At 40.5% G+C, this 21,525-nt stretch overlaps 2 protein-coding genes across 3 annotated transcripts in view; both read left to right on the top strand.

Annotated features, from left to right (window-relative positions):
* The window catches only part of grid2 (glutamate receptor, ionotropic, delta 2), a 402,736-nt gene extending 387,957 nt beyond the window's left edge, over positions 1-14,779 (top strand). The window contains exons 15-17 of one of the 2 annotated variants that reach the window (XM_063896522.1): positions 1,152-1,392; positions 8,874-9,142; positions 11,638-11,957. In XM_063896522.1, the coding sequence (XP_063752592.1) occupies positions 1,152-1,392; positions 8,874-9,142; positions 11,638-11,743 (616 nt within the window). In that variant the 3' untranslated portion in view covers positions 11,744-11,957. Of the gene's footprint in view, positions 1-1,151; positions 1,393-8,873; positions 9,143-11,637 lie in introns of both variants that reach the window. The other variant, XM_063896521.1, reaches the window with a different exon arrangement.
* A 3,798-nt stretch (positions 14,780-18,577) lies between these two features.
* On the top strand, positions 18,578-20,058 carry atoh1a (atonal bHLH transcription factor 1a). Its single transcript, XM_063898162.1, has 2 exons — positions 18,578-18,848; positions 19,151-20,058. The coding sequence occupies exons 1-2, from the start codon at positions 18,578-18,580 to the stop codon at positions 19,957-19,959; spliced, it is 1,080 nt and encodes a 359-aa protein (XP_063754232.1). The 3' UTR covers positions 19,960-20,058.
* Positions 20,059-21,525: the final 1,467 nt, after the last annotated feature.

Genomic DNA, 21,525 nt, shown 5'->3' with positions numbered 1-21,525 from the left:
CTGTTTAGCCTGTTTATCTGATTTAAATTAAAATTAGCTATGTTTTTCTGGCTATTGTGGATACAATTAATTACTTAAACTGTCTGCAGAGCTCATTTGCATTTCTTGATTGATTTCAGTGCGTATTCTGTATTCCGCATGAAGAAAAATGAAGATGAGAGATGGGCTTTGTCATTTATGTCAGCATGTTGTCACTGGATTGTGAGGAGGATCTGCCCCCAGGAAGTTGTGAAGATAATTGCAAACATCTGTCTCTATCTAAACATGTATGAATCGGGTTTAAGTGCATGCAGTCCAGTGTGGGAGTGATCATTTGTGAATATGTAGCTCCTATCTACCCTGTTGGTTTCAGTCGTTGTCATGGCTTAGTTTATCTATGAGGGATTATTTTCACCTGTATGTTGTCTCTGTTAGTCTGTATATGCTCGTGTGGGAGGCATACCTACTGTATGTGAACGCACACATTCCACATTGCTTTTTTCCTTTTTGTCTTTCCTTTCCCAATGCCCGTCTCTCGTCAGATCGCCTGTTAAATATCCATCCGGATGCTAACAGAGCCTCTGTACGCCTGTCTGTCTGTGTGTCGGCAGTTCTCCTCCAAACCAAAATGAACGACCCAGTTAAATAATAAGCTGAAGGCTAACAGAGGGATCCCATCAACCTCTGAGCTGTATCCTCTCTGAAGCCATCAATCCTGGGACTAAAGCTAGGCTGCATAATGACATTGTGGCAGTGTACTCGCGCTGTGCTGCAAAACATATTAATGTTAGCCATAATGAGTTTGACAGCCCAATATGGTTGTCAGGGATCAGAGGGGATTTTAACTGGCAAACACTGCCCTCAAATGGACAAGAAGAGCTATAGCATCTGCAATGAACTCTGCAGTGTTGTCAGGTTTTGTGCAGTTGACGTGTGGAAAGATTTTTTCTCCTCCATGATTGTTTTGAATCGTTTTGAATCTGTAATCATTCAAATGACCCTCAGAAACCATCAATTATAATACACAAAATCAATCCCTACTCTTGACAGTGTAAGGCTTGTTGCTCATTCATGCATCTACAAATTCATTCATGTATTCTTCCTTGTCAGTATGTGCTCTTTCTGTACATTGATCTATGCTTACATGCCTGTTTCTCTCGCCTATTTCCTAGAATCTTGGAGCTCCAGCAGAATGGTGACATGGATATACTGAAACTCAAGTGGTGGCCCAGGGACAGCCCCTGTGATCTCTACAGTTCAATCCAGACACGACAACAGGGTAACGCCCTGGACATCCACAGCTTTGCAGGTGTTTTCTGCGTCCTGGCAGCCGGTGTGGTGCTCTCCTGCCTCATTGCCATGGTGGAAAGCTGGTGGTCACGGAGGAAGGGATCAAGGGTCCCCTCCAAGGAGGTAGGGGGAAAATACAACCCAGGTGTTATGTTTTCAGAGGGAGAAGAAGCAGTATAATGGGTAGAAAAAGGGATAAAAAGTAAGAGTCATGATAATGATTGCATGGATGATGGGTTTAGTTTCAGGTGTTAAGGTGCAAGGACAAGGGTGTAGAATGACTTAATACAGAGTCTAGACTCTGTCGCGAGGGATGCTAAGTTGAAAAAGAAATGTATCAGCCAAGGTGCGTGAGAAAGGGAGATATGAGTAAAGCCTGCCTTGTGAAGGACGTGTTACGCTGAACCTTTGAAAACCTCTCATCTTTACAATGTCACTTCCCCTGAACTAAATTTGCACACAGGCAACATCAGCAACACCATGCTGAAAGCACAGGCTGGAGCTGCATTTGTTGCTAGGCTTTTCCCTCTCTGTCAAAAAGAATCCTGAAGGTGCTATATTAGATCTCCAGTGATATAACCGCCATTGATCTTATGCGTAGACTCTTGTATATAAATTGCTGCGTATGTAGGAGTGGAAGGAAAGGTCATACAAGACTAAAAATGTTTTAGAAGCCATGATAACATTGTATCCATTTCCCCTTCCTACCCACAATAATGATCTTGATAGGACTGTCAGCTTGACAGCATCCTTTTTCTCTTAATTCTAATAGATAAAGTTGCCATCAAATTATCTTACTGATAAGCCAAAGAGACGTTCTCTGCCAAAAGCTAACTTATCTGAAGATGGTGATCATTTCTCACTCATGTCCTTCTAACATCCTTGATGTAAGCACTCACATTCATTGTGCCAAATGTAGTGTTAATGATCATTATGATGTAAGACTACAGGCCCTGGTAGACTATCCATGATACAGATATATATATATATATATATATATATATATATCTATATATATCTATAGGTATATGTCTTTACGGTTAAATATTCTGTTTTATTGTATAAATTCTAACCCTGAAAATGTTGCAGTCCAAATCCTGAATCTGTATTTAAATGTGCAAGTATTTTCTCTTTTGGTCCTATCATGTAGTCTGTATTCCGCTGCAGCATACTCTCACCTCTTTCTCAAAATGTTATAAATGATTTTGATGGTGTCTATTAATTTAAAATGAGGCAAATGTGTCAGTGTCAACAGGGTAATCAACCTTATTTTTATGAATAGTAAATGTTTTTCAGAAAAGATGACACTGGCAACGTTAAAAGCTGAATACAAAAACAGCCGGAGGGCCTGTTTGAATGCTGCTGCGTACCTTGACCAAGATAGAGTCAAAAAGAATGACACACAGTATTAAACATGGATATTTATACCAGCGTTCTGTTCAAAATAGTGGCAACACTCCACCTTGTGAATTAGCAGCAGTGCCCTGTGAAATATCCAATCAGCCTATATGCGGTTGATCAGCTCAGCAGGGATATCATTCGAGGCAATCAAAGTGACGCTGGTAACATCTCCCCCTCGTAGATACCCTGCAGTCTGTTGTCATTTGCTATCTTTATATGCTCTTACATAGACAATACAGGGGAAATAATGAAATAAAAACCAATGGCAGCATGTTGAGTTGTATTTCTAATTATGGATTTAATTCAGTATATGACTAGCCATTGGTGCAACTTAATATTTCAGTAGCTGTCTAATCTTCATAGGGATTTGACCAGAAATTGTGTCAGCTTCTTTATCATCTTTCAACGCCAACCCACATTGTCACCTCTCATGCCTACTGCTTTGTTTACCACGACACAACAGGGAGAAAATGTTCAAGTAAATAACTTTAATCAAAACTGTGAAATTGCAGGAAAGTGTAGCAAATGTGGTTTGCAAAACATGCCAATGATGAACTGAAAGAAATGTAATTATGTGTGAAATAATATTTTCACTTTTGGTTCAGACTTAATTATTTATGTGTTGGTAACAACTTTCACTGAGGCATGAAGCAGCATAGATTAATTTAAGCGGGAAATGTTTTTGCCATCAGGTCAATTACTTGAGCTTTTAACAATTGCTTTTTCCCCTCTGAGGAAGCTATTTGATAAAAGCAGGTTAAGGTTAACTTATGAATAATGACTTTCTGGAATTAATGTAGCATGGTTTCCTTACCTTTCATTCAGCTCCCAGTCCTTACAGACAAAATCAAATCACCGTCATTTAGAAAAGAGCTGTTTGAATGGTTTCCTGTATTATATTGCTAATGTTGCCTACAGTTACCAAAATGGGTTGTAACGGACGGAAAAAGATTGCCATTACAGTACATTAGCTATTAGCCGTGGAGAAGAGATAGAGAGAACAACCTGGTAACAATAGTAAGCTGAGTTGATTAGAGTTGAGTGGAGCTGAACCACACAGTGGAAATCAGGCATGACTGAACATCTCTCAGACACAAATAAGAGAAGCCTGGCCCATCTCCTCGATCTGTGGTGTCGTGCTAATTTAAAGTTCCACCAATGATTATTAGAAAAGAGGAGAAAAAGATGAAAATGAAAATTGTAGTTATAGTCAGAGTGATTTAGTATCAGATTAGGTTACTTTAATTTAATGATCTGCAATAACAAATGAGAAAACAACCAAACCAAATTATTAAATGAGCAACTACAGGTTGGAAATGTGTTGTATAATCACACATTATTGCACTTTTACATCACTACAATTTCTAGCTTTTGGAGACTTCTTTCACTCACAAGTCGTCATGGATGTGGTGTGGGTTTGGTTGACCTCCTTTGACGTAAAAGACAGAAAAAAATAGCAAAGTAAATTGAAATCGGATTGTTGTAGCAGGAAAATAAGTAGTTTGTGAATGTGTGTCACCAGTTGTCACAGTCAGTGTCACAGTCTTTTTTGACTAACTGCCGGGAAGTTTCACACAGCTTTGTTTACTTACTGCAGTCCAATACAAGACATGCAACTTTTAAACAGTGACAAATCATTTGTTGTATTTATTAAATGTCCCTCAGGCTGTGGTATACATTGATTGATTTCATTGTGTAATTATATTTGCACTGCAAGTTGTTTCCTCTTCCCTCTTTAGAAAATAAATCAGCGAGGCTAAGACTTGCTGATGTTGTAGGAGAATTGGTACACTTTTGTGAATACAGAAGCAGGAGCTATAAAGCTGCAGGCAGACTCATGTATCTGAGTCAATTTGTTATGTGCAAGTTCCCCATGCATCTGGCATGATGTGCCGTTAAACTGGCTGCAAACTGCAGTGACGATAGAGCCACATGCTCAACAGCAGGTTTACTGCCGCTCAGTCTACTTAAGCTTAATTTGGTTTCTTATATATTGCTGCCATGATTAATGCCTCTAATTGCTTTGGTAAACCAAGTTGCATGTATTTAATAATGACTTTGCATGCTACCGCCCACCATATTGAGGTACAGAGGTAGGTGACGAAAACAGATATCCGCTTGTATGAGAAACACAGTCATCAATTGAATCTCAATCTCAACGGAAATTGGTCTGTTAAACTAAATGCAGGATTGTTTGTAACCTTTTCCTAAAGTCCGAGATTATATGTTGCCACACAGCTGACTGCCAATGTCCTCTTGTTTTATATCCGGCAACAGTATGTTTTCCTTCAGTACACGCAGCGACAGACACACCCTTTATGCCCCCTACCTCTGGCCCCCTGCTTAGTTACCAGCTTTAATCTGTCATTAGATCAGTGGTCATGTCCAACCACTGAACAGCCACAAAGACACCAAACCTTTGACTGAGCACAAAGTCATGTTAAGCACAGTGTGGTTCAGCTGCAACACACACAATCACACCCGCCCCCCGCCATCTTCATTAGCCACTAAAGGCAGCGAGTGGAATCAGCCACTGACTTAACGCAGGAGTGGAGACGCAGCAGTGAAAAGGAGGGACAGCAGGGATTCAACAGCTGATAGTCTTTAATTCTCTTTGTAGATTTTCAAGGTTTCGCATATAAACACACCATGCAATAACTGACATGGAAATCACTATCATAGATGAAGGAGTCACATATGGATGATGTATGTACGTTATTACTTGGAAAAAGGAAAATGATCATTTCCAGCAAGTATTATTACTATTGTTCTTGTATTCACCAACAATATGAGATGTGTATAGTTAACATATTTGGCTTTTTATGCATCAACGAAGGAGTAAGATAGTTTTTAATGCAAATCAAATCAAAAACCAAACATTGGGATGATAGTGGGCGCAAAGAAATGGGTGATCTTATGTTCAGTACAAAGAGCATCATTAGAAAAGCCCTGTCAGTGCTTCCATGTTGAAGATGAAGTTGGCTCAGTCAACCATGATTGTTTTTGATAGTTGAACCCTGACATTTATCCGTCACCCTATCAAAGAATTGACCTATTGATTGCCATTAGTTTAGCTCAAGGTTTGCCCACAATAACCACTGAACCTGAAGAAGGTCAGTACACTTCTAACAGAGTGCTTGTCAGATCATCAAACGGCATCTGAAACCCCCCGTTGTCACTCCTTTTTGACCGGTGACTGGCGACAATTTTGGTAAATCAAATTATTTGTAATTTCTTGTTAAAGTTAACCTGTCACAGTGTATGTAAAAACTGTGGGAATACCATACTCAGATCTCAAATCACCATCTGTGCAGAATGTTTCCAAATGGGCAACCAGCTGCAGAGAAGGTTTCTGAGAACAGAAAAGGAGGGAGTCAAGCTGGGACCACTGCAGCATGTCCTCACTCAGTGGAGGGAAGAACACAAATTTAAGTCAACTTCAAAGCAGCTAATTATATAAATTGCATATGTTGCATTTTATCGACTGGGGAAAACTCTGCCTCTTCATGCAATTTGGCCTTAATCATGGCCAGTGGAGTAAGTCTAGTGTGTTTAATGTCATCCAACTTCTAAAAGTTAAATTAATAAAGTGAAGCAAACCATAAAGCTTGTAATTAACTCCACCAGACACCTCACTCTCTGTCAGTTTAAATGAAGAACTCGTTGGCCTCTGTCTTGATGTCACAGTAGATGCTAACACGCCTTGCGCATTTTGCAAGCTTCACATAAACTAAGAAGTCCGGTGACCCAATCTTAATACATGGGCCTAGAAAATTGGCTTATCAACATACATTGGCACCAGGAGTAGGAATTACTCATGAAGACTTGGCTTTAGGAGTCTATTTCCAATACAGTGAGGTACTGGGCCCAGATAGACATATTAAAGAGTTGCTGTATAAGTGATTCAGTATAATATATGGATTTACATGGTTTCCTCAATTATTATTGAATATATTATGACAGACTGACAGTATGTCTTTTAAACCATCATGGTGATTGTTGAAATCACTAAAATCATGTTGCTACATAGAATATTATATTATTTTAAATTAACTTGGATGCTCTCGAATCCGTCTCTTAGATCGGCTTAATCATAAATGAGCAAGTGCATAAAATGTAAAAAGGATTGATGCACAATGAGTGCAGTTATGTCATTATGATTATCAGTTGGGTCTCGGCTATCACAGATGCTCATTGAATACATGAAGTACACTGAGAATGCTAATCACTTCTAATTACCAAATAACAGACTCGTCCTCATTTGTCTCCCTTGAAGATGAAAAACGGATTGCACAATATGGCCACTCACTGTAACACACATTCACACAATAAGCATACACTCCCCCATGCATGCATACATTGCCTCAACTTTAGCTCTCCTCTTGCTACATGTCAGGCTTGTGTCAATATAACAAACAGATTTGTGTCAGATATGACTTATCATGAACCCCATTAATGCAATATATACATGTGTTCAGTGTGTTTTAAGGTGTTTCCAGCTCATGCATTCAGTGACATCAATCAGTTAACACAGCCATAAATCATTTTCATCCATTTGATAGTAAAGCCAAAAGCACCATCCCTTCATCCCACACACATACACTCGTGCTTTACTCTATACATGCAAACCCACAATCCACTTTTAAACTCTAATACATCTAATCTGTAAGTGTTGTGTCTTTTGTGTTTCCTATGCATACTAAAACATACATAATCACACAATGTACATCTACATGCCTTTACATTCATTGTGTAATGCTGTGGTAACTGCTTTTGACTGTGAGCTATATGTCAGTGTTTGTGTCTGTGCTATGTTTTGTGAACGGCTGACATTGCTATTGCTATGCTATGAGGCTGCATCTCAATATATGCCGATAATATTGTTAACGAGATATACACTCATAAACACAAATATACGCACACATACACTATGATGTATCATGTGCACATTTCACAAGGATATGCATACAAAATAAAGGGAGTTGGTGGAACTGTGTAACAGTCACCAAGGCAGCACTGCGATCTTGGGATGTTTGATAGTTCACATATGAGTTAAATGTATCAGAGTGAACTACAGTTACTACTTCCTGAATATACCCCATCTACAAATATATAACGATAGGAATGTACTGTATATGTATTCTGGTTTGGAAGCTAGTCTAAATTTTGACATCTTAATTCTTTTGACGAACGTTTTCCAAATGAGTGTCTAAGACCCATTTCATTCATAACAGGGCAGCTGTTTTGCTTTACCCTTTTAGCCTATGTATATGTTCTATGAGAGGTATATATGAAAGAGTTCTGTCATTGGATTCAATCACATCTCTAAAAGTTCAATCCTAAGAGGAACTATAATGCTGCATATTGCCATTGTCAGAACTCTTCCATAATGGTAACGTCTGTGGTTTTGACCATGTCTGATATTTCATATAATCCGTGTAGATTTAGCTTGAGTAGAGCACGCACTTCCTTGTGTATCATCATCTTTGGTACACCTAAAACAGCTGACCTCTTCTTTTCGAGGTCTGGATGGGAGTTGCCAGCCTACTTGTTCTAACTCTACACAATGATCTGTGTCACTGTGGCTCAAAGCTCTCATATTTGTTTTTGTTTTGTTTTTATAGATAAGTACTCTGTGTTGAGGGGTGTAGCGGGCGAGGGGGAGAGAGAGAGGGAGAGAGCAATACAAAATGCCATTTAAACATCTCCCCTTTCCAGGTATATAACCACTGTGTGAATGTCTCTCTGAGGACACAACACAGAACGACCTGCTTAACTGTGTGTGCTGACTGATTGCCGTGTCTCTCTTCTCGCTCACCCCCCACCCGTTTTGTCTCTCCAATTGACTTCTCTCTCTCCTCCTCCTTACAATCATTTCATCTGCCTGATCTTGTCTGTCACTCATCCCTTCTCTGTCTCTGCCCGGCTGCTGATTGTCTGCTTGTGTCTCTGTTTTGCTTCTTTATTTTGTGGGGTTTTAAACCTCCCTGTCAACTTGCATGCACACAAACACATTTATACAAATTATGCCATATCTCTCTCCCATAACCTTCTCTCTCTCCTCCTGCCCTTTTTACACACACACACACACACACACACACACACACACACACACACACACACACACACACACACACACACACACACACACACACACACACACACACACACACACACACACGCACCTCACAAACTAACACCAGACGGCAGATGGCCCATCTGCCAGGCAAGCTGCTGATCCTTGCCCTCATACCAGAAATGAGCACCCTCTTGCCCTGGGCACTCAGACCCTGAACCAGAACCCCGGCATCGGCAACACCAATGCCCCCACCACCACCCATTACCAGCCCCCGGCATGCTGCGACATTCCTTGTGCCCTGATCGTGCAGCACTCCTACGAACCCACCAACCCCTCCGAGCTCACCCCAAAAATGAGAATGACCACCTTCACCACCTCACCTCCCACCCCAAGGTTATACATACAATAGAGGATAGAAATAAATACTTGGTTAGTAACGTTTGAAGACAGGCTCTGTTAGAAATGGTATGATATAGGAGTGAAAAAGTATAAAGAGGAACAATGGACATTAAGGTGCAAGGTTGAAAATGTGGTGTTCACAGCCAAGCTTACTGCTGGGAACCAAAATACATCTTTTTAAAAAGTGTATACACCTGGCATGTTGCCAGTTGATTATGTGTGCAATGGTGCTTTTCTGCCATAAGAGGGTGCTCTCCCTCTACCTAGAAGCAAGTAGAGCGTAATCTTGAAACCTGCACGTTATAGCCTTCCATTAAGTATTTGCTTTATGTAACATGGAGATTTACTAAAAAGCTACTAAATGAAGTCAAAACACAGTTTGCTGTGTAAACTTGGCTTTTATCCAAAGTAAAGCCTTTATATTGCACACAACAGATGTATATTTAAATACATTTTCAGATACATTTAGATTTATAATTGTATTAATGTCAATATAGGTCATGATCAGGTGATTCAGTATGTACTAATACAGTGAGCTTTATAATGGAGGAAATATTCCTTCACAATAATATAAATATAGTCAGGTCCTGAACCCTTGTATCCACAGAAGCCTTCCACTTCTCCTTTCACAGTACCTTTCAGTCTGTCCTTATATCTTCCCATTAGTGTCCTTTAGCTTATAGCGGACTGACCATTTGTGATTCACTCTTTTTTTTCATTTCCCTTCATTTCTTTGATACCAACTCTACCCTTGGGACATCCCCTCCATTAAATATAAAGTGTGTTTATGATAGTGTCACGACAAACACTAGCGCCCCCTCGTCCTCTCCTTCCTCCCACTGTCCCTTCCTTAGATGGCAACCAGGGGGCACCATTGCTTGTCCCCTCTGTCTGTGAGCTTCATACAGTAGGTCCAGAGCCCCCTTCTGAACCCCAGACCCAAAGGACACGGTCAGTTACTCTATCTTTACCCCAAATAATGTGACACCCTTCCTCACAAAACCCTGTGACTTTACCCAAATTGTGAAACATCTTAATGGTACACCTTTAATGATGTGACACCCCACACTTCCGCAGACCTAACTCTCAGACCCTTACCTTCCATAAAACCACCTTGCCATGTGTGTGGACAATGGAAGCATTTTAGGAGTATACCTTTCAGCTAAGCCTGTTCCTCCCGCTATCCTCCCCTCATTCATTGCAAACTCAGCTCTCTCACACGACTTTCCCCTGTACAGTAAAGGCATGCATCACCTCTCAGTGAGTGTAACCATCCTTCAGATGTGGATAAGTTATTAATATGTGAATATAGTTATTATAAGTCTCATTTAACATATACTGCAAGTTAAGTTAAAGCCTAAGTTGATGTATGCACTTTCTTTTTGAACTGTTTAGACTGTTAAATATTGTTTGATTGAAGTTTAATAATGTATCTTCTAAAAATGCATTTGATAAATGAGCCATATTGTATGTGGCCTGAAAAAAATTCACCTGAAAATGAGATGTCAATCTCAATGTGAATTTTTTGGCATGTTGGCCATGATGCAATATTGACAATAAGCAGGAAAAATACATAGGTTAGGTAAGGTATTGTTAATCATTTGAACTTGCTTATGTAATAGAGGTTTTATTTGTAATGTTATGTTATTGTAAGGGACAATAGACCAAGCACAAGCCCCCTGGAATCGCAGAGCGCACAGCATGATGGTGGTGGGCTTTCTGTGTGTATTCCAGATTATCTGCACTCCCTTAAAGACCTTGTAGAAGTGTGTGTATGTTTCTCTCCTTCTATATCCTCACCACAGCTCAGAATGTGCTTCTCTTCCCTCCATCTTCCCCCTCCTCTCTTTTGCTCTCTCTGCTTCCTGTCACATTTATGGTTCCCATTAACCACCAAACATTTTTTATGTTGGGTCATCCCCACTTTCTCTCTTAACTTAACATGGGTCTCATTTTTAATTGTGCCAAAACGTTTGTCTGGCTACATGCATGCGAAAATGTCCTTATCATTTTGTCACCTGCGTTGGCCTTTTTCTTTATTTTACTATTTTTCTCTCCACCCATTTGTACTGGTCGGATGGCCCTTTTGCTAAATACAAATACACCCAAACGTTTCCATTTCCTCTTTTTCAAAAATACACCCTCTCTGCACATCCTCCCGTGTTTACTTCACTGGTCTTTCTATTTCCTTTCTTCTTTTTTTGCACTACCCTCACTCCTCCTCCATTCCTTTTGACCCTCTCTCTCCCATTGCCTTCCTATTGAACTTTATTTGATTATCCCCCACATCCTTCATCTTCTTTTCACTTCACCACTTACCCACCTTCATCTCCCACCCTTAAACACTAACCCTGGATCTTTCTCCTCAACCATCCCTTTTAAATCCTACGTTCCAATGTGTTCTTCTAACTTATCATTCCCTTCTTCCATTTACCATCGCCACTTCCTCTTCTTTGTTCTACTACTCCCCTGCCCCTCCCCACCTGCAGGACGATAAGGAGATCGACCTGGAGCACCTACACCGCCGGGTTAACAGCTTGTGCACCGAGGATGAAAGCCCCCACAAGCAGTTCTCCACCTCTTCCGTCGATTTAACACCCCTTGACATGGATGCCCTGCCAGCGGCACGCCAGGCACTTGAGCAGATCAGCGATTTCCGCAACACCCACATCACCACCACCACCTTCATCCCCGAGCAGATCCAGACCCTCAGCCGCAGCCTCTCTGCCAAAGCCGCTGCTGGATTTTCCGCTGGTTTCGGTAGCGGTGGCGGCGTCCTCCAAGACCACCGGACTGGCGGGGTGGGCCCTTTTAGGCAGAGAGCCCCCAACGGTGGCTTCTTCCGCAGCCCTATTAAAACAATGTCCTCCATCCCCTACCAGCCCACAGGTCCAGGACCCAATTTTGGATATGGCAATGATCCAGACAGGGGCACCTCTATATGAGGAGTTTCTAAGGATATGGTTGGCTCAGGAGGAAGAGGAGCAGAAGGAGGTGAGGTGGCTAGGGTCAGTCATGGGATGATAGAACAAATACATTATGGCTAAGCTAAAAAATCCGATAGAGAGGTGTACATAGGAATCTTTATGTTTTTAGTTTCTGCTTGGGTGTTTCCAGGGGTGTCCAATTTTTATGTCGAGAAGACAAAAGAGCTGGAGGTCTTTTTGGGTGTTCCTTATCCTCCTGCAAACATGCTGGTAAGGTGCAAAAAGGGAAGGGGGTGGGAAGGGTTGAATCTTTGCTTTGTTGTTGTTGTTCTTGTGATTGTTTGGGGGATTATTTTTAGTGATATGTGTGAAAGGGGATCTTTTTCTATTGCTTCTGTTTTACATTATGAGGACTGCCTCATGTAATGGAGATCTGCTGAAATGACCTGACTATTATTATCTAAATCCCCTCTTGGAGGGTTTAGTTTACACAACTCCTACCACAGGAAACACATATATATTCCTGTTTGCTCCAGGGCTGCCATTGGTGGATGATAGGTTGTGTGTTAGCCATTATCAACTCTAAGGGGCTCACACTACTAAGCAATTATTGAGTTGTTATTTTATGAAGGCGTTTATAACTATAATTTTGTCGGTAGCCCTGGGAATACATACAGCAGCTGCTTGAAGTTTTGAAAAGGCCTGATCTCAGTGAATACTGGAAGACTCCACTTCTCAACTTTTACTCTGCCTTTTCACTATGTGGGAGCCCATACTGAGTTTTCTCTTCTCTTGCTTCACCAATACCTGGGGTTCTAAATGCGTCCAAGGTGGTGTCCATACGGGGGCAAGACTACTCTAAGACTTTACAGTTGAACTCACACTGACCCCATCACGGTGAATCCATCTGAATACTGCTTAAACGCAATGACAGTGCAACAATATGACACTGAATCACCAGTTTGGTGCGTCGGTCTTTAAGTATCTCTGCCATTTTGGTGCATCAGTCTGAAACTGTTTTCAACACTTTGATGCACATTGTAGACTCTTTGTCAACCCCACTGCACTGTACCAGTGCCCACAGACCTGTAAGTGATTGTATGTAGATCTGACCTTTTCTTTCTCACCTGTACTGTGCTATCTGCTTTTAAAGTCAAGGTGAGATCCTCTTATCAGACTCTCAGAGGGATAGTAAAAAGGGATGATACAAAAACAACTTAAAGAAGAAAAAACATAAAAGACAAGCCGAAAGACTTCCAAAAGCTTATGCTTACTATATGTCTTTTATTGAGTTTTGTTTTGAAAAAAATAGATTTTATTGCGTGGAATGTGTTTTGGTCAGGAAGTACAAAAAATAACATTGTTCTGAGCTGTCTACTTGTTTTTTTCTCTCAGCAAACTTTGAAAAACTGCTAAATGAGTGCTGTAGTCTCTGGTTTTGCATTATTAAGTCATTCAAACTTTTATTTTTGATTTTTCTTTGTTTTGCTTAATTTAAGTGCTGCCATAGCCTGGGTGTTTAAAAGATAAAAGCTCATTATGTTAGGTTGTGTCATGTTGGAGTTAATAAATCACTTCTTATCAGGTTCATGTGATGAAAGGGAGTATAATTTGTGTTTTGGAGAAGCCATTGCAGCAACATCTTCAGGACAGGCCTTATACGTATGTCAACTAGCTAGCTTTTCCCTCTCGGCTTCCAGTCAAAATATCACAACAAACTGGAAACATTTTAGAGCAGCAATTCAGTCGTTGCACTTGAGGGTCATAGGAATGTCACGCAGAATCAACAACCATCAGAACCCAGTGGCTGCCTTTTGTGAGATAAGTCCGAAACATACTTCTATTTCCTACTGTAATGTTAAGAATACTGTTTATATAACTTGTTTTTTTTAAGTGCCAATTAATTCAAACCAGACCATTAAGGTGCATTTTGTGGCGGGGAAGAAGAACAGGACAGTGAGATCATAAAATGAATATTTTGAGGGGGTGGGGTGGCGAAATGGAACCAAATCTTCTTCACTAACACTGTATTAATAAATGATAATGTTAGTTGTTTAGAAACCAGTTTTCAGTTTGTTATCTTTAAGAACTAAAACTGCAAAATGTTGTGCGTACAGAACTCAGTCGAGCCACAGTGTTTTGAAGCAAGCATTCTTAGGCATTATTTTCTTAGGCTACAGTATGGCTATTGAATGACAAATAGGACACAGACATTTCAAAGGTTTTATTTAGTATAAATGAAAGAGACATTATAAAATTGTATATTTTACATGTTGATGCTATTTTTGTTTAACAAAAAGAAAAGAGTATATCATAATGAGCTATAGTGTAGAGTTAAGTGGTCACATTACTGCATTTGGTTTTATACCTGTTCTGCCCATGGTCAACACAAACTTTTTGCTTTTATCATGTCATCCTGAGTTCATTATATTATTTGCTGGCTAAATAACAAAAAGTGGCAAGTTGATTAAAAAGAAAGCATGCACAAACTTGCTCTTGCGCTATATGTTAACATTTTTTATTTCATACATAGAACTACAGGATTTACTTGAGAATTTTCAAAAATGTATGATGTACAGTATTTAATATAGGCCTATTTTGTTGTATGTGTTGCATATTATTCAAAAACTGAACAAACTGGGGCCTCTGTTACAAGTGGCAAAGCTTTCTGTGTATAATTTGTCTAATAAACAGGTTTTCTACAGAGGTATGATATTTTCCTGTTTGTGGTAAGTTAGACAACAGTATATAAAATATGGTGAATAAATCTACATCTTGTCATTTATCAACAGCTTTGAATACCGTTAAAGATTATTTGTAATTTGACGGCTCACCTCTTGCATGCATCCCACAAAACACAGGAAAGTGTCCTCACTACTTTGACTTGTCAAAGTAATGTTTTCCTTAATGCTAAATCGCTTTTGTCTTTTTCTCTGTTTGCTTCAAACATCTGTGCATTTTCTAAGAAACGAGCATATAGGAGGCACCTCGCTAAAGAGCAACTTTCCACCTTCAAATAAGTGTACAGTCAATGTTGAACAAAGGTTAAAGACGACATAACATCTTTCTTTTAAAGTGGCAAAGTTTTTTCCGCTCCTCAGCTTTCTGACTCCAGCGCATGCGACTCGTCTTCTCTCTTAGAAATGGTAACTAACTCTGCACAAGTCACATCTTACCGGTAGGTTGATCCAGAAACTGGTAGGTATGCTTTTATCAAAGGGTTAAAAGGTAATTCTCCTTCATTCTCCCTTATGTTTACATTGTTTTTATAATAAGCAAAGGCAACTTCTTTCTAAAATGGGTTGATGCAGTGTGTCATTTAATTATTGCAAAGTTGATTGTAGTATCCTGTTATAGCTTCAACATTAAACCTATAGATTTGGGACATAGGGTAAAAGTGAAATTACAAATGCCAACTATAACATTTTAAATCTTTATTTTCTTTGTGAAATAAGATGATTTGATGCGTGGAATATATTTTAAGTTCAAGCATGAGCAAAGCTTTTGTGTCTTTCACTTCAAATGGTCTATCACTTCAAAGGCCTGTGTACTGCTGTTAACAGCTTGATAGACACACTGCTGGGACCAATGCTGTCAAGTTCAGTGGAGCACTACATTGAAGTTCTCCAATTTAACCAGTTGGTGCCACTATTTAGCCCTTCCCCATTGTCTCAGACCTCAAGTCTCTCTCTCTGACTGTATGCTTTTCAACAAGATAAATGACAGATAGTCCCCAAATTATCGAAAATGAATGGAAATAGTTCATTTTTAACAGATATTGATGGTGCTTATAATTTCCCTTGACACATTAAGTAATAACCAATTTGACATCATGCGAGACATTTTGTTCTTATTGTACAAGGCAGAGAAGAAATCTGAGTCAGCATCAATAATTATCATAATCTGTAACTCACCTCTATGAAGAGTAAACCTGTTCCTAAAATGTTCCTGCTCTTTTTTGTTAAAAGTGTATCTGCATTGAACATGTTTGATGGGAGTTAAACAACTTGGACTAAATTGTAAGTCATTAGAAAAAGGGGAATAACTATCTGAATATTTTTACTAAAAAGATTGAATACAACGACACATTCAAAACAAAATGTCCCGAATGCATCATTATAATTGATTGATATAAATGCCTTAACGTATCTGAAATGTTTTCCCTGACATTATTGAATACTTGATAAACTCGTATAGCATCAAGTTATAATTAGCATTATAACGTTGCTGGTTGGGGAGATGAAGAAACGTTTCATTAAAGCAGTACAAACTGGACCTACATGTGTACCCTTACAACATGTGTGTATTGTTAGTTCTCAAAAGCACTTTGTTGTTCAGGTATTTGTACGGAAAACGTAAAAGTTGTGAGAGAAGAAAGTTTCCTTAGGTGTGGCTACCTTTTGAGCCTCGACATTATTATTGTTTAGCATTTCTACAAAAACAGTAGGCCTACCATGTAGTGAATCTAAGGTTTCAGAGTTTCGAAATCGCTGTCCAGCTCCTCCGACCCCGGTCTCGTGCCCGTCGCGCCCCTGTCTCCCGGGAGATGGGAATGAGAAGCGGCAGCACGCAGACTCCTCTTGCGCATTGGAATGGGAGCCTCCCTGCTCTCCCTCTCGAGGAACCCCTAGGCGTGACCAATGGAACATAGAGTCTCCATTGTGACTCCGACACTTTAATAATCGCCAGCTACAATATCCAACCTGTCGGTAGCTTCAGGAGCCCGGCCCGGCCCGTTGGATGGGGGCTTGTAGGTGGGAAGAGGGGGCGAACGCTCGGCGCCAGACCTCTGGCCCACAAGACGTCCCCATGATGAATACATGAATAAAAAATACAAAAGATTGATGCCGGGTTATCTCTGAAATTAGGGGATTTCTTCCCACAAGTTCCAGCTCGCCTGTAGTTAAAGCAGCATTGTCTTTAGAGAATGAAGCCCACATGTTTAACATCGATAAGCGTTTTATGTCTTTGATTATAAAGGTGGTGGTGTTTTATAAATATAGTCTTAGTCTGCTTCTATTTTTTTCGTGCATTAGATTTTGCAATTATTTCATTTTACAGAATGTTGTGATAAATTGGACTGGGCAGGTAGCCTAGCTAACCTAACCATCCCTCGGTCATTGTGGCACATACATTAGGCCACTGTATCTAACATATAGATACAGTTAAATTCCTAAATCCACCGTGATAATTAGGTGAAATTGTCAATTTCCACTCAGCAATTAGCCCATTGTTCATTTGCCAGGTTAGGCCTAATGTTTGGATCTCAGTAAGCATGGTTGCTTTGATCAGTAAACTGGTTACCCAAACAGCTGAACGATATTCATTTTTGATTTTGTGTGCACCTTTTTTTTTTTTAAATAATGAATATTGGAAATAATGTATTGTCACTAAACATCGTATTTCGTCTGTGCGAGTATTTGTGTCTGTGTATGTGTGTGTGTGCGTGTAGGCCTATATCTCGCTGATTGATATTGCAGTTACAACCGCGCCGCACCACACACAACTTGTAACAGTGTTTAGCGCGAGCCCCCTGCTCATGTTTCCATTGTGAAGTCCTTTCTACTGGCAGGGCGTTGCGAGAGTTGGATCAAACGGTTGTAGATCCGCTAAAAAGGAAAATGGAAACTGGAGATGATCTGAGAATGAATGAATTGACACTGAGTGTGCGAGCCCCATGGAGCCCCAAAGTGTTTCCAGCTGACTGTTGATCAAGTAACTTCGCCCCAAGCTCTTTTTGGCCAGGATTTTTATCCCTCAACTTTTTTAACTTCATCAACAAATTCCCTGAATTTGTGTCCCCACTAAGGGATGAAATAACGTTATTGCTTCAGATTTGACAAATAATAATTTCATTATTTGAACTGATTAGGGGGCACATTTATGCGAGATGTGATGCCCCTTCTTTGGTGATTCAAACTTTGGAGTTGGGGGTTACAGTAAATATTCAAGATCAACTGCTGACAATGGGATGCTAAATTAAATGCAGCCTTTACGCCAGACAGTGCAGAAGAACATTTCAGACAATGGACGAAAGAAAATGAACCCTTTTCAGGGTTTATCCTACCGGTTTTTCCTCCTCACCCACGCACAGATAATAATTCGGTCCCAGCTGCGAGTCTCACGCTGACCACGCTTCTTACCTAAAAACGTCACCACCATGCACGTGCGTCCTGTGGGAGGTTCCCCTTATCTCCCTCCTGTTAAACACTCCTTAAATTGTAACATTATCATAAACATTCCGGCTTCAGGGGTCATAATCACCTCTCTCGGGCCTTACCGAGACTTCTCATTGGACGTCAACACGCGACCAGCGCGAGGAGGGGGGCTCCCAGGCGCGTGCCGCTTTTTAAACGGACGCTGCGCCTTGAGACATCAGAGAAGGAGTCCAGCACGCGACAGTCATACTCACGAAGTGCGACAGGAAAGAAGTGGTGCCTCCAATAAAACTTATTGATTCAGTCGGGTCAACTTTTCCTACTTTTTGAGTTCGTTTGGAAACATGGATGTCCAAAGTGTGGAAGACTGGAACAGAGGCGCACAGGAGGTGGCAGTGCTCCACGCGCGGCTGCAGAGCATGAGATCTGGGGAAAGGATTGGGGAGCAGCAGCGCGAGGAGTCTCGCTACGAATCTGGGCTGACACTCGTGGACAGCGGCAGTGACCCACGCGCCTGGCTGGCTCCGGTGCAGCCTTCTGGCACCTGTGTGGCACACGCCACTTCACCCGACTACCTGCAGCACTCGCCCTGCAACAGCACCGGCTCCTATCAAGGTGAGAAACATCGCTAATAGTGTCCATTTTCGAACACTTTTCAAAAACACCATTACATGCAATTCAACCCCACATGCAACAGGCATCTGGGATTGCAGTGGGTTTATCGCAGTTATGGGTCTCAAGGCAGAATTAGAATTACTTGTCTTAACAGTCAGCTTAAGTGCCGTTATTTTGAAGCCTATACAATTATAACATTGTTATGCTCAAAAAACATTTAATCATCCTCAACAGGTTGTGCATTTATTATAAATTAATCAAACCAGAACAGTTCAATAAATTCTTGCGTCTTTATTTTTCAGAGAGTGGTTCACCGGATTCCAGTCCTCCCAGCTACAGGAGAACTGCCAAGAGCCCCTCCTCTTCTTCGCTCAAAGTCAGGGACTTGTGCCGTCTTCAAGGCACGGCCACGGGGTCGGATGACGAGACATCCACGAGACAGAGAGCTCCGTCCAGCAGACCTCACAACGGAGTCCACAAGCAGAGGCGCGTGGCCGCCAACGCGCGCGAGAGGAGACGGATGCACGGGCTTAACTACGCATTTGACGAGCTGCGCAGCGTCATCCCGGCGTTTGACAACGACAAGAAGCTCTCCAAATATGAAACTTTACAGATGGCGCAAATTTACATCAACGCCCTTGCAGATCTGCTCGAAGGTCCGGTCACCTCCAAAAACAGCAGTAACGACGGCTCAAATAACACCAACAACTCGCCAAAAAGTGACACTATGCTTCCAGCCACCGGTGGTATTGACGGAGCGAAGGACAGGGCTTCCCCGTCCCCGACCACTTGTAGGACGGCAACGGCTGGCCATATTAGCGGGATTCCTTTCCGCCCCAGCTTCGACGACGGTTCGTTCTCCGCTATGGTTGAAGAAGCGATGCGTTCGCCTTCTCCTTCCACCCGGGCAGGCAGTTCCCTTGTACCAGTCGGAGATGGGAGGAAAGATTCTCCCCGAAGCGACGGAGAGTTTTCCCCGCACTCTCACTTCAGTGACTCGGATGAAATAGCGATGGAGCTCCACTCAAGTGAAGAAGATGACCTATCTGAACTCAAGCTACAGCGCCACCACCACCATCATAATCATCATCACCCCACTGTTGCCTACTAAAATAATAATAATAATAAAACATAGCCTAATAATATCAATAATTACAGACTCTATTAGAGTCTCAATGTTGCCTACAGCAAACATAATGGCCGTAGCCTACAGTGTCAATATGCAGTCTATATGTTGCTAACAAAATTAATTTGAAGTTTTGCTTTTTCAAAGAAAAAAATAGAAAATAGACTTATTCCTTTTTATCAACATGTAACATAGTCTTAATCTTGTTTTTTTGTGTGTGTGAGAAAGGCCTAATTCGGTTCTGCCAATAGCTGTTTAGCCCATAATTTCCAGTTTCCATGGAGACGTGGCTGGAAGACCCCTCTGCCATGTAGCGCGCAGCACAGCCATGGGCATTTCCCACGTCACTCCGACCAAAAAGCTGTCTTCCACAAATCATGACTTTATGGATAATAATGAAAAGAAAATAACATTTTGTAGCTTAAATATGATCTTTTTTTCTGTTTGTATCTGTGAATTTTAAAGTATAATGTATTTCCTTTTGCAACTTTAAAAGTTCATAATGTGCACTTTAAAAATATACAAGCCAGAGGCTTGAGAAATGCGACTTTTGTTTCCAAACCACGACTACTGTTTGTTTGCTACTTTAGTAGCCTACTGCCAATTCCATACAAATATCCTATTTAATGTAGCCATCAATGCTGCCTTCTTTTGTATTTTCTTTTGTATCTAGAGATCAACCTGTGTGTCTTTTGCTTTCACTGGATGAGATTAATTGACATCTATTTATTGCTGATATGTTTCATTTGATTTGCTTTTTATAACTCCATAGTTACAGGAAGAACTATAATTTTGCCATTTATTATGTTATTTTGATTTTGAAAATAAAAAAGCAAACGAATATATTTCTCTCTTTCTGTCTGTGTTGTTTATAACCTCCTCACCATAACTCTATTATCAACTCTGGGTTTTAAAATGCATTTATATTTTTATACCTCCATATAATTTTCAACATTGAAAACTAAATACAAAAATAAGACAGTTATAATATTTCTTATCATAGTAGGAGTATTGTTGATTGAAGGTGATATTTGTAGCTTGTTAGTGGCTTCTTGGCAATTAAATCGACCAATGATAATAATAGTAATAATAATAATAAGGTACATGTTATGAATATAGAAATACAAACTATATAAACACACACACACACTATATATATACGTGTGTGTGTGTGTGTATATATATATATATATATATATATACACACACACACACACACACACACACACATATTGCCTAACGAAATCTGCATCTAGTAAGCTGCCTTAGACTAAGCTTTAAGTAAGTATTAGAGTTCAGCAGATAATGAATAACAAATAAAAGTTTGAAGGAACAAAGTGAATGATATACGTTAAACCACACAAGTGCTTTCCATTTAATTAAGGAAACTTTCGAAACTTGATATCTTCTTACGTAATTTATCGTAAACTGACGGCGACATGAAACGTGTGCAACACGCGCTCGCTCGCCATATGTCGCAAGTCCACGCGCCCCCTGGCCCACAGTCCTGTGTTTCTGAAATGTGTATGGCAACGCACAGACACGCTGCAT

The sequence above is a fragment of the Eleginops maclovinus genome, chromosome 12 (assembly GCF_036324505.1).
Source record: "Eleginops maclovinus isolate JMC-PN-2008 ecotype Puerto Natales chromosome 12, JC_Emac_rtc_rv5, whole genome shotgun sequence".
Classification (NCBI taxonomy): Eukaryota; Metazoa; Chordata; class Actinopteri; order Perciformes; family Eleginopidae; genus Eleginops; species Eleginops maclovinus.
The sequence above is the reverse complement of the archived record's forward strand: the minus strand, read 5'-3'. Positions and strand labels throughout refer to the sequence as shown.

Coding starts and splice junctions, on each gene's coding strand:
- atoh1a (XM_063898162.1), top strand. CDS start 18,578: ATGGATGTCCAAAGTGTGGAAGACTGGAACAGAGGCGCACAGGAGGTG. Junction 18,849..19,150: donor CAGCACCGGCTCCTATCAAG/GTGAGAAACATC, acceptor TTTATTTTTCAG/AGAGTGGTTCACCGGATTCC.